Source organism: Oreochromis aureus, linkage group 3 (genome assembly GCF_013358895.1).
Source record: "Oreochromis aureus strain Israel breed Guangdong linkage group 3, ZZ_aureus, whole genome shotgun sequence".
Lineage (NCBI taxonomy): Eukaryota > Metazoa > Chordata > Actinopteri > Cichliformes > Cichlidae > Oreochromis > Oreochromis aureus.
The window spans coordinates 46,950,026-46,963,274 of record NC_052944.1 but is presented as its reverse complement, the minus strand read 5'-3'; the positions used below and the strand labels follow the sequence as shown (position 1 = coordinate 46,963,274).

Here is a 13,249-nt window from a genome sequence, read left to right as displayed (position 1 = left end):
ACATGGTTGTATTTACCTTAATTAAACGAGTCGTCAGTCGTGGTAAACCAGCAAAAAAAACTCGAGCAGCCGGGCTACGTAAAAAGTGTAGGGGGGCGTGTTTGCGGTCATGTCCAGCGGGTGTGTGGGCGGGAGCGTTACACAGTCGCTCCACCTCAAGTCACTACTGCGCAGACTCTGGCTCCAAATTTGCAAGATGGCAGCCTCCACAAGCGGGATATTTTGGCTTCATTTTTGCACAATAGGAGGAGGCGGAGTCGCATCGTCCATGTTTTCTACAGTCAATGGACGAAGCGGACTGAACTCCGGGGAGAGAGACAAACTTAAGTATCGATCCCATCACGTTAGTGTAGATCTGTCTGTATCGATGCTTGTATCGATCCGTCCAGTCTGAGTTGAAGCAGCAATGAGTTCAGCTCAGTATCTGAGAGAGTTCATCAAGGAGAGACTAACTGCTGTTTGTGAAGAAATCTTCTCAGAAGTTCAAAAAACCATCGTCCAGTATGAGGAGGAGATCAACCGTCAGCACAGACTGCTGGATATCAGCCGGAAACCCGACAGAAACTCACACATCATAGGTATGGACATGTTTTTAACTCTGTGCTGTTCAAGCTCAGATTCTTCAGTGTGACTGACTTTACTAGAAGATGTTAAACTGGGTATTTATCAGTGCTGTGGGTCAGTGTCCAGTGATGGACTATGTTGGACTGGTGCAGGTCCATGGTCACTGATAGGTTAGCTCCTGGTAGCTGCAGAGTAAGACTAAGCCAATGTGGACAGCAGCATCTCTGAGCAGCCCAGGGACGGATCTAAAGAAATTTTCTTAGGGTGGCAAAGAAATCAAATGGGGTGGCAAAATCAAAGCCCTTTTTTCAAACACATATGCAGGTGGTTACAATGATTCAAATGCAGTAAGTATACACGTTTTTCATATAAATATAGTCTATAACTTAATTATTTTCTGTAGCCCACATACTTAAACACTTTAGTTACATAAAACATGTGATGTTATGTACTGTATAGCCTGTATAATTAATAAATATGTAGCCCAATAAGTATAAAATCCAGAAAGCTACACAACATGGGAACTGCCCCATGTTACAAACACAAGTCTAACTTAAGTTTCACACTTTTTTCGTTAGAAAAAAATCAAATTGTTGCATGCTTAAATTTACACAAAATGTCATAAATCTGCACTGTCATGAACAAAAATGTAAACCTAATTTTTCATGATTTGTTGGGTTGACCCTCTGAGGTCCAAAATATAACCGGCCATTTTTGACACCTTTTGATTTTACATTTGTATTTCACCTTTAAAGTGTTTCATTTAATTTTTTTCCTCTTGCCTTGTTTGGTATCATTCTTTTCAGCTCAACCTCACATGTCTGAATTTAGTTGTTTTTTCATTGACATCATTCATTGATCTGAAATCACACAAAAAACTAAATCCCACTAGTATTTTTTTACTGTTAAAAAAACAACACAGACATGTTGAGTAAATTATTTTTATAACTTGAAATGCAAATATAAATTGTACATTTTGAACACTTATGCACACATTTTGTAAACATATCTAAATCTAAACTAGTTTATCTTTCCACAAAACCAGATTATAATAAATATTTAAAGTGCTCTAAAGTTTATTCTGCACTAAAATTTGGAAAAGCTTAAAGAAAAAAATGTTTTTTTTAAAGAATACGCATTTTGTTGCATTTATTTATTTTTTTAAACTTTATTTTCTCCAACAGGATTCCACAGTTCATCAGGTGTCAGTGTTTTAGGTTCTATTGATATTGTTAGACAGACCATCTAATATGATAGACCTTATCACATGACCTGGTAATGAAGCTCTACAGTGAACATGAAAAATATACCGCCATCACCTGTGAATTCCACCTCATTGCATGAGAGTGCCTCCACGGCGCGCCTCAGCTGATGAAAACATCCTACATTCATACACTTAATTTAACATGATCAAGACCACTCTGTGGCACCGGACAGGCTACAATCTGAGCTCACTGTCTCTCCAATTGATCACGATTTATTCAGGTTTAGATTCATGCTTTTGTAAAATAGTGTTGTGTGTGTTCTTGTATCATCACATTAGTTACCTTGTTCTGTTTTTTGTTTTTTTTCTTTGTTCCTCAAGACCTCCCACAAAATCATGACTGTAATGAAGAGGAGGGTCTGGATGAGCAGCAGGTCTGTAACCAGGAGAAGAACTCCAGTCCGGACCAGGAGGACCCAGAGCCTCCACAGATTAAAGAGGAACAGGAGGAGCTCTGCAGCAGTCAGGAGGTAGAGCAGCTTGGACTGAAGCAGGAGGCTGAAGGCATTATTGTCTGGACTGATGAAGAGCAGCTCAGACAGATGGAGACCATCTGCAAACCTGTGATAAATTTACACAGAATAGGTATGTAAAACTCTGATGTCTTAATAAAATTGAAGATTACTCATGTAGGTGATGAGTAAAAATAACATTGTAAAAATAACAGTGTTACTACCAACACACCAACAGTACATTTCATACATATACAGCAGCACATACATCCACATATGAAGCTGAACTTTGCCAATCAGAGTGTCAGAACTAAATAGTCATTTGCATCAGTACACAAATAACTGGGTCAGCGCCCTGACCCACTAATGCCAAGACAACCACTTCACCCTCAGCGTCGCAAAGACAAACAAGTTGATAGTGGACTTCCAGAGGTGCAGAGAAGCACACACCCCCATCACCATAAACGGCGTTGCTGTGGAGAGAGTAAGCAGCTTCCATTTCCTAGGTGTACATCTGGCGGAGGATCTCACATGGTCAGGACATATAAACAAAACAGTGAAGAAGGGGCAGCAGTGCCTCTTCTTTCTCAGGAGACTGAAAAGATTCAGCATGAGCCCCCACATCCTCAGGACCTTCTACCGCTGTGCCATTGAGAGCATCCTCATGCATCACCACCTGGTATGGCAACAGCACCGCATACAACCGCAGAGCTCTCCAGAGAGGAGTGCGGAAAGGATAATTGGAGGTGAGCCTCCCTCGGCCCAGGACATCTACAGGAAGCGGTGCCTGAGGAAAGGGGGGAGGATCATCAAAGACTCCAGTCACCCCAGCCATAATAGTGATCAGAATTATAGTACTTGTGATTTTCTGAGGCAAAATTTCCCCGATTTGAATCGAATCGATTCTAGAAATCAGTGATGATACACAGCTCTATGCTTTACCAAGTGTACCAGCAGATGTGATGTGACAATAAGAGTGATTTAATTTGAGTTGAGATGAATTTGTCACATTTGTACACTTTAAATTTCACTGGAATAAGTGTGTGACATGCTCACTATGTAGACACCTGCTAATAGTTCATATCAGTAAATGTATTTTTATCCTTTTGTCCATTTGTACTTTCAGACCTCCAACAGCAGGATGTCTCTGAAAAGGACGAGGTTCTCACAGACCAGCAGGTCTGTAACCAGGAGAGGAACACCATTCTGGACCAGGAGGACCCAGAGCCTCCACGGATTAAAGAGGAACAGGAGGAGCTCTGCAGCAGTCAGGAGGGAGAGCAGCTTGGACTGAAGCAGGAGACTGATACTTTCATGGAGACTCGATCTTATGAGGAAAGTGACCACAGTGAGCAGCTTCTTTCTCACAGCTCCCCTGAAGGAGAGAGCCGAGATCATGATGAAAATGGGCATGTGGAGTCAGGATCTACTAGAAATACAGAGCTGAAGAAGAGACGTCACAGGAAGAGAAGTCACAGACAGAGAGTAGACAACACTGCTGTGTCAGAGAGTGAGAGTAAACCTGTCTCAAGGAAAAAGTCTCTAGAATGTGAGACCTGTGGAAAAACCTTTGGGCATAAATTTGAGCTGACTATACATCTGAGAGTTCACACAGGCGAGAAACCGTACACTTGTAACACCTGTGGAAAGAGATTTTCTCACTCATCAGCATTAAGAAGACACAGCAGAATTCACACAGGTGAGAAGCCGTATTCCTGTAGCACCTGTGGAAAAAAATTTATTCAGAAATCAATTTTGGACTGTCATGAAAGAATTCACACGGGTGAGAAACCATATACTTGTACCACGTGTGGAAAAAGATTTTCTGACTTATCAGCAATTAAAAAACACAGGAGAATGCACACAGGTGAGAAACCATATTCATGCGGGATCTGTGGAAAAAGATGTAGTCAGAAAGCAGCATTGGAATCTCATGTAAGAACTCACACAGGCGAGAAGCCGTATTCTTGTAGCACCTGTGGGAAAAGATTCACTCGGAAATCACTTTTGAACTGTCATACAAGAACTCACAAAGGTGAGAAGCTGCATTCTCGTAGCACCTGTGGGTCATAGCAGTGTGATGGTGGTAGTGCTTACACTGTCAAGTCGCTGCAACAACTGATTGGAGAGATGATTCATATTCAAGCCAGTATTTTCTGCTATTTTAGGTTCTTTACAGTTTAAAGCGTCTTGACAGAACTGTCATTGTGATTTTGTGCTTTATAAGTAAAACTGAATAAAATTGGATTGTCTAGAGGAGTGAAGAACTCTCATCATTCTTTGTTCAGTTTATTACCTTATTCTTATAATTGTATCAGGCGAACCCTGATTTTAAGGTTAAAGTTCAGTAATCTCCTCTTCTGTTGGTTTGTTTAACGTGTTGACGCCGTCCAGCCCCACGCACGGGGCGATCCGCGGTAACTCGTTAATGGAGATTTGCCGCGTTATAGCGTTAATGTCATTTTAACGAGATTAACGCTGACAGCACTAGTGGGAACACAACGAATATGACTGCACATTTACGCCGACATCATCCTAGTGCAAAGACAAGTGGAAGCAGACAAAAACAACAAGCACGCATGCTACAAACTTTACCCGAGTCATTTAGACAGCCGTTAGCACATGATTCTCCTTATGGGGACCTGATATGTTTAATATGCTGCTGAGAATATACCCCAGAAGAAGCATATAGTATAGCTTTTATTTTGGAAAGAGCCATTTCTCTGTAATAAACTCTCTTTTCCAAAGATGAGTGATTTCTCAATCTGATAGATTTATTTTTTTTATTATTATTTTGTTGTTTCAGCAACATTAAATTTAAAAACTGTACTTTTGAGTTAAAATATCTATTTATAATTTTAATAAATGACAAATTAAAAAGGCATGAACATTTTTTTGTATCGAAAAAATATTGAACCGTGACACCAAAGTATCGAACCGAACCGAACCGTGAATTTTGTGTATCGTTGCACCCCTAATATATATGTATGTATGTATGTACGTATATGCAGAATGATCTGCGCTCATTGCAAACAAAGAGTGAAGGATCCTAAATTTGTGTTGCAATGGCCGCTGAACTCTGCTTGTATGTCGATTCTTTTCTTTGCATGTACTAGATGCGCCTGCTCCTTGTTTCAAAACATGTATTTCTCTGACTTTATATGCTCTAGGAGAGTTGTATTGGGTTCAAATGTTTAATAAAAACATTTATCGCTCATTCATAACGAAGAAAGCTTTGTAACTATCTTGACTAGTGAAGTGTGTGTGTCATTTCCACAACACTGCTTTCCCCCTGAGGTCCGCAGATCCGTTTAAAAGGCTCTGGCGGTCCCTGTATAACAGAGCATTCTCATTCCCAACGCATAACATACTGACGATTTGGCACGGCCCAAGGCATCTCATAGTCCAACCTTTGTTATTGTGGTTGATGTGGGGGTAGGTACAGGCTTGGGGCATCTGCGGATTCCTTAAGAACGTTTTTCCTGGAAGGAGGCTGTGGTCATGACCTGGTTGGGGCTCTGGTGGCTCTTGGGTGGTGTGTCACCGGGGTTGTGGGTGGTGCATATACGAGGGCCTAGCCTTGGCACGGGGGTTCTCTGGGGCATGGACCGAACTGGGGCCCTATTTAACTGGCAGGGAGGTTGTTTCATCCTTGCAGGTGGTCTCTCTCCCATATCACCTATATCTCTCCCCACCTGCAGAGAATGGGGAATAGATATAGGAACATACTCAACCTGGGTGTCTATTGTCTTATGTAGTCTGTGAGATGATTGAATGATGGGATGGGTGTAGTTTCCTCTGCGGTGGGGAGGGATGGGCTGCCCTGGGCTTTGTGGAGCTTGGCTGTGCTGCTGCTGTGGGACCCGGTGAAGATGGGTCCATATGCACACTTCTCAATTTTAAACACATGTGAGGGTTCTTGGGAGGGGCCTGACATCTGCTGCTCTCTGGGAGAAAGCACCATGCCTCCCGTGTTTTAAATGCGCTTAGAACAACATGCAGCAACACCACATATGAGCGGGTGGAGGGAGGTATGGGGTCTTCACACCCCTGTTCTCTGTTTGCCATCTGGTTCTCCCTGCTGCTGCAGGACTGGGGCCGGTGTGCTTGTCTCCACCCCAGGGAAAAGGGCAACATCTCCTGGGGCTGGAGGCTGATTGCCCCTCTGGGAGTGATGGTACCTGGACCTTGGGGAGTGTGAGTGTGTGTACAGTGTTGATTTCTGTTTGTCTCCATGTTGGGTGAGTGCTGAGTATTCATATATGTGTGCATGAGGGTGGGAACACATGCTTGTTCTGTGTGTGCCTGTTTGTCTATGTCTAGGTGTCAGGACAGGTCTTAAAATCCACCTCTCTTGGAACATCTCAGGCCCCCCCTGGTGTGGGGGCCTATTTCCCACACCGCACTCCCTGCTGGTGGCTGATGCCCTCAGTTAGTGCATTGGTGGTTCTCGGTGTCCGGGGCTGGGCACTCAGATATGTACTGGCTCCCTCCTGGTGGCTGCTTGGCAGGGTCTGGCACCCGTGGTTCAACCATAAGCTTACATTTATAGATTCCTTCCAACCCACTCTCATGCACCCGAACGTGTAACATACCGACGATTTGTCGCATAGCATCGGTATGTTATGTGTCTTATATGTTATGAGAATGTGTTGTGTACAAGCACGTAAACCTGAGACAAAAAGTTCATCCAAGGCCGACACACACAGAATGTTTTCCTTCTTAGTGTAAGTATAGGAAAAAACTGGCATGTGCGCGTACGATGTGAAAGAACCTTTACCCTTTCAGGACCTGAAGCTCAGTAAACCACCACGCTGAAAGCCAAACCCATCTGTTCTCTGACCCTTTTGTTAAATTTCTGATTGACATGACATTGACCAATCAGCTGAAAGGATGTAAAATCTGGGCAAAGTTTGCACTTGCAAATTGAAACTCAGACGCAAGTGGGGTAAACTGAGTGCAGAGTTTTACACATAGGTTTTTTTTTTATTTTTACACACACATAAGTTCTCATCTATAGATACACAAACATAACATTTTCAGATATTTTGGTTTATAAGGTTACAAAACTCACAACCACGCATTTGATTTACAAGTGCAAAATATTTATTACCACTCAATTTGAACCCATCGTTTGACACCTGTTGCAAGACTTCTTTGTACAGGTTACGACTGTGTGACTCCAAAGGGTTAATTGTTAATTGTTCTATGACGTCTCTCCAGGGCTTCTTCATTCAGTGGGTACTTAATCTGAGGAACCTCAACTATGCTGTTGGATTCCTCTTTCAGTAGAGCACTCTCCCAGTCAATGCCTGGATCCCTAAGCTCCTTCAAACCCACAAACACATATTGTTCATTAATCCAGAATAGGTGCTTGTTGGACTAATGTTCTTTTGTGTAAGCGTTCTTTACATTAACCCTTTCACACATATTGGTCACTGCAGTGGACAGCTATTCAAAGGCTGTTTTCTTGTATTTGTGTCAGTGTTGATGGTATACTTGCACATAAACCCATTGGACCATGATGTGTCACTCCATACCCTGCACCCACTGGTCCAGCTAATTGGAATGTAATAAACTCTTTGAAAACATAAAGTAAGGTACATGTTTAAAAAATGAAATTCAAATATCTTTTTCGTGCCTAAAGATGAATAAAAATTGGGATTGAGGTTGTCATAGTTCATGCATGAAAGGGTTAAATACAATGATTAAAAAAAATGACCTTTGTTTTCGTTTTATTCTTACAGTAATTTAGATTTGTGGTAATAAAAAGCAAGAATGTATAAGACAAATAACCTGCAACATCTCCCAGATGTGCCAAAATGCAATAGGGAATGTAGGGGAAAATAATTAACAGCTGCAAGCACCCTGGAATCATAATAAACTCATGGATTCAAAATTTAATGACAAAAATAAATACAAAATCTTGAAAAAAAGTATGTATGGGCTTTGTGTACCATAATCTGAATCCTAGTGTTTTATTTGTTAATTTCAGAAGACCAGAGTTACTTGTTCACTAATTTTTTGCAATTCACCACTTAAATATATTTTTAAAAAAAGCATTTTTATGATCTGGTTCCCCATGTCTCTCGCCCTCGTCCAGCTCTTGTAGATGTCCCACTCACCAGAGCAGTTCAGGAGTGAGACCTCCTGTCCTGAGGGCATGATTATTAAATGCGCCAACAAAGGTTTAGAGATTGGCCCGGAGTCAAGGGATAAAGATGTAGTGGGCACCAAACAGATGGATGACATCAGAAATGTCAAGCAGGCCATCCTCCTCCAGTAACTGAAGAATATCAAGGTACTTGCTAGTTTTGGAGAAAACCTGCCTCTGTGTGCAACAGTGCCCCCTACTGGTCTTGATAAATGTGCAGACGCTGATTTTTGCAGTGACTGTTGATCTGACTGGAAGTACTATGGTTACAGGTCCAGCTACCTCATCTGAAAACTCTACTAGTGGGCTGCTATTACAGACCACCAAGTTCTAATATCCAGTATCTCCAACTGATTGTTTTACAATGCTGCAGTCAGTCACTGGAGTCCCTAATGTTGACTGAATGTTGACTTCTCACATACCTGTATTTAGCCATGCATTAGCTCAAGATGACTATAGAAGTTGTGATCAACTCGACTGTAATAAGGGAAAAATACTTTTAAAGAAGGAGTCAGGTTTTTTTTTTAATTATTATTATAGTGAAACATTTATCACATATTTGTGTAACTGAATTTGTTTGAAAACCCTTTAATTTGTTTACTTTCTCATATAGCAACTACTACACCTGCTGCACCCTCTCACATTTGATGGTGTTTGAAGGAGAGAAAATTTGAAATTAATTTAAATTGAATATAAGCATCATGTCAGTGGCTGCCTTATCTGTATGTTTAAGATCATTATCCTCCTGCATTGAATCAAGCTAAAGGACTGTTTGTTAACTTCAGTGAGAACTCTGACATTTCTAAAGTGAAGTTTATTTATCTAGAAGAAAGGGTTAACAAGCTTCAAAGTTGATGCGACCAGTAAATAAAAAAGGGTTAAACACGCTGTAATTGCTCATTTTTATCGCTCTCAAACTGCTCCTCTTCCTGGAGTGAAGCACAGCCTGATAACCCTCCCTCTTCTTCCTGCTCTTAAACAGAGCACCTCCTCTCTGTCCACGTTTCCTCATTCCCTCCCCATCAGATCTGCAGTTTGAAGATTGGTGTAACCAACATGTGGTGACGTGTAAGAGCTGACAGGCTCCATTCACTGCAGAAGCATGTTGTTGAGATCAGAGCTCAGGCTAGTTTCAGTTATAAGGAAGAGGAACTCACACAGTCACTGACACTGAGAGGAGAAATGGCGCAGAAAGGACTTCAGCTGGACCGAGAAACCTTCTCTTGTTCCATCTGTTTGGATCTACTGAAGGATCCGGTGACTACAGCCTGTGGACACAGCTACTGCAGGAACTGTATTAAAGGTTTCTGGGATGAAGAGGACAGGAAGGGAATCCACAGCTGCCCTCAGTGCAGGAAGACTTTCACACCGAGGCCTGTCCTGGAGAAAAACACCATGTTAGCAGCTTTAGTGGAGCAGCTGAAGAAGACTGGACTCCAAGCTGCTCCAGCTGATCACTGCTATGCTGGACCTGAAGATGTGGCCTGTGATGTCTGCACTGGGAGGAAGCTGAAAGCCATCAAGTCCTGTTTATCTTGTCCAGCCTCTTACTGTGAGAAACACCTCCAACCTCACTATGATGCAGCTCCATTAAAGAAACACAAGCTGGTGGCCCCCTCCAAGAAGCTCCAGGAGAACATCTGCTCTCGTCATGATGAGGTGATGAAGATTTTCTGTCGTACTGATCAGCAGAGTATCTGTTATCTCTGCACAGTGGATGAACATAAAGGCCATGAAACAGTCCCAGCTGCAGCAGAAAGGACTGAGAAGCAGAAGGAGCTCGAGGTGAGACGACTAAACATCCAGCAGAGAATCCAGGAGCGAGAGAAAGATGTGAAGCTGCTTCAACAGGAGGTGGAGGCCATCAATGGCTCTGCTGATAAAGCAGTGGAGGACAGTGAGAAGATGTTCACTGAGCTGATCCGTCTCATCCAGAAAAGAAGCTCTGATGTGAAGCAGCAGGTCAGATCCCAGCAGGAAACTGAAGTGAGTCGAGTCAAAGAGCTTCAGGAGAAGCTGGAGCAGGAGATCGCTGAGCTGAAGAGGAAAGACGGCGAGCTGGAGCAGCTCTCACACACAGAGGATCACAACCAGTTTCTACACAACTACCCCTCACTGTCAGCACTCAGTGAGTCTACACACTCATCCAGCATCAATGTTCGTCCTCTGAGGTACTTTGAGGATGTGACAACAGCTGTGTCAAAGACCAGAGATAAACTACAGGACATTCTGCGAAAGAAATGGACAAACATCTCACTGACAGTCACTGAAGTGGATGTTTTACTGTCACCACCAGAGCCAAAGACCAGAGATGATTTCTTAAAATATGCACGTGACATCACACTGGATCCAAACACAGCACACAAAGAGCTGTTATTATCTGAGGGGAACAGAAAAGTAACACAAATGAAACAACAACAGTCTTATTCTGATCATCCAGAAAGGTTCACCTTTTATGATCAAGTCCTGAGTAGAGAGAGTCTTACTGGGCGTTGTTACTGGGAGGTGGAGTGGAGAGGGGGAGGAATAGAAGTAGCAGTCTCATACAAGAATATCAAAAGAGTAGGGAATTCAGCTGAATGTATATTTGGATACAGTAACAAATCTTGGGCATTACTTTGTGACAACAAAAGTTATACATTTTATCACAAAAAAATAGGAACTCTCCTCTCGGGTCCTTGGTCCTCCAGAGTAGGAGTGTACCTGGATCACAGAGCAGGTATTCTGTCTTTCTACAGCGTCTCTGAAACCATGACTCTCCTCCACAGAGTCCAGACCAAATTCACTCAGCCGCTCTATGCTGGACTTTGGCTTTATTTCTGTGCTGGAGCCACTGCAGAGTTGATTAAAGTCAAATAGACAGAGATGATACGTTCATGTGGAAGATTGTTGATTTTCTTGATCATATATAACCGGAAATCTAACATCTTAGAGGTCTGAACTTTTGAAAAGTATCAAGAATTTGAGATGTCAGGGGTTTTGATATCACAATTGATATTTCTAACTCTTATCTGATGCTTTTACTGGGTGGAGTCTGAGCAGTTTCCTCATGTCCTGCAAATGACTCACGTGTGATGTGCTGTAATGGAACTATATGTTTAAACAATAGCTGGTCTACTGAATATAGATTTTTTTTTTCTCTGAGAAACAGCATCAGATATTTGCTCCTGTTAAATATACTCTTTAACAATACTTATTAACCTGTAAAACTCCAGAGTTTCAGATGTGATTACCACGGTCTGCAAATATGAGCTGCTGTTTTTGGGACTTGGATTTTTAATACAGGAAAAATACTGAGGAAGTGTGGTAGTGAAAAGATAAAAAAGTGTTAAAACATTAAAGTGATTATATAACTTAGTAAAAATGTAAAATGTACAAATTCATCCTGAAAAGATAAAAAGTGAATAGTTCTATATTTAAACAATTTCTACAGTAAAAATGTAAAATACAATTCAAAAAGTAAATAAAGTTTTAATGAGCTGATAAAAAGTTTTCAATTTTGGAACACTTTCAAGCAAATCCACACACATATCAAAGAAAAAAAATATTCAACACATGTCTAAGGCACTTGGAAAGAAAAGCGTCTGGACTTCTTTAACTTAAGTCCTTTTCGCTTTTTTTTCCAAGCGCCTTAGACTACGATGACCTGGATGACTGAGAACCTTCACAGACATACAACACATGTAATTTTCACTGTACCTGAACATGGTCATCTTTCAGTCTGAGATAAATGATTTTTGTACACCAACTGCTGATTTGCCATAGCTCTTCAATAATCAAAAATCTCAAGATATTAATCAACATTTCTGCATTCATCATGTTTCCCCACTGTCACAGATGAGGAGATGTAGCGAGGGTGGGACAGCTGGTGACACAAATCTGAACGCTAGATCATCCCATTTAACCACTTTTTGCTTCTGGCATTTGTGATCTTCAAAGTAAAGGCAATGTATTTGAGGTCTAATCTTTTAAAATGTCACAAGAATTTGAATCCTTGAGCTGTCTGAAATTTTTAAATGTCTACTGCAAATGGGTCATGTCTGATGTGATGCAATTAAGCTTAATAATATTTTTTTTTAAACAGCACTGATGAATATTTTTGTTCTTTCAGTAACGAGAACAGACAATGAGAACAAACCCAGAGTACCCACAGTACTGCTGATGACACTGTATAGATAGATACCGTAGAATAGCTCAACCCAAAAATGTTTTTGAAAATAAATCTTTACATATGACAAATATATTCATTTTTACTTGACTTTCTGTTCTTCACTTTCCCTAAGCATAAGCAGGTAGATCTACCCTTAACCTACCTAAAATGTAGGTGACATTCAAGTCCACAAAGCATGTATGGGCATCATAGCAAACATGGCAACCCTTTTTTTAATATATTTTATTTTATAATTTGGGGAGGGGTTTTTATGCATTACACTAAACTAATACAAAACTGAAAAACTTTCATGTAGGCTAAGACAACATCGGAAAATAGTATTTGCTGAAACACACAGTTCATTTCATTTATTAACGTTTTTAACATCATCACATTTTATCGTGCTATGTTGAATGGGAATTCCTCCAAACAGTTCGTTGGTGTGATACGTGTAATTGCTCATGATTATCAAGACGTGACAATAGCAAAAGAATCCACTTGGTGTCGCTGTTGCATTGGGCCTCAGATTGTTTCGAATCTTCAACAGCCTCAAGAGTACAATTGTTTCTAACTTTCAGTGTTTCACAAAGCCTCGCTTTACCCTTCACTACATTTATACTAGATAACTGAGTGACACGGAATCCTTTACTTAATAATCCACTTCC

At 41.2% G+C, this 13,249-nt stretch overlaps 2 protein-coding genes across 3 annotated transcripts; both read left to right on the top strand.

Annotated features, from left to right (window-relative positions):
• The first annotated feature begins 220 nt into the window (after positions 1–220).
• LOC120439422 (zinc finger protein 229-like) lies at positions 221–4,556 on the top strand. Of its 2 annotated transcripts, XM_039610387.1 has the most exons (3): positions 221–578; positions 2,150–2,413; positions 3,407–4,556. In XM_039610387.1, the coding sequence occupies exons 1-3, from the start codon at positions 407–409 to the stop codon at positions 4,351–4,353; spliced, it is 1,383 nt and encodes a 460-aa protein (XP_039466321.1). In that variant the 5' UTR covers positions 221–406; the 3' UTR covers positions 4,354–4,556. The 2 variants fall into 2 exon arrangements, with proteins under 2 accessions (XP_039466321.1, XP_039466323.1); XM_039610389.1 differs by lacking the exon at positions 2,150–2,413.
• A 4,995-nt stretch (positions 4,557–9,551) lies between these two features.
• Positions 9,552–10,970, top strand: LOC116333350 (E3 ubiquitin/ISG15 ligase TRIM25-like). Its single transcript, XM_039610406.1, has 2 exons — positions 9,552–10,533; positions 10,757–10,970. The coding sequence occupies exons 1-2, from the start codon at positions 9,617–9,619 to the stop codon at positions 10,833–10,835; spliced, it is 996 nt and encodes a 331-aa protein (XP_039466340.1). The 5' UTR covers positions 9,552–9,616; the 3' UTR covers positions 10,836–10,970.
• The last annotated feature ends 2,279 nt before the right edge of the window (positions 10,971–13,249 follow it).

Bases quoted from the DNA above. Each gene is read 5' to 3' on its own strand.
- LOC120439422 (XM_039610387.1), top strand. From the start codon at position 407: ATGAGTTCAGCTCAGTATCTGAGAGAGTTCATCAAGGAGAGACTAACT. The intron at 579-2,149 runs GTATGGACATGT...TTGTTCCTCAAG, and splicing joins CAGAAACTCACACATCATAG to ACCTCCCACAAAATCATGAC. The intron at 2,414-3,406 runs GTATGTAAAACT...TTGTACTTTCAG, and splicing joins GATAAATTTACACAGAATAG to ACCTCCAACAGCAGGATGTC.
- LOC116333350 (XM_039610406.1), top strand. From the start codon at position 9,617: ATGGCGCAGAAAGGACTTCAGCTGGACCGAGAAACCTTCTCTTGTTCC. The intron at 10,534-10,756 runs ACACAACTACCC...GATGATTTCTTA, and splicing joins GAGGATCACAACCAGTTTCT to AAATATGCACGTGACATCAC.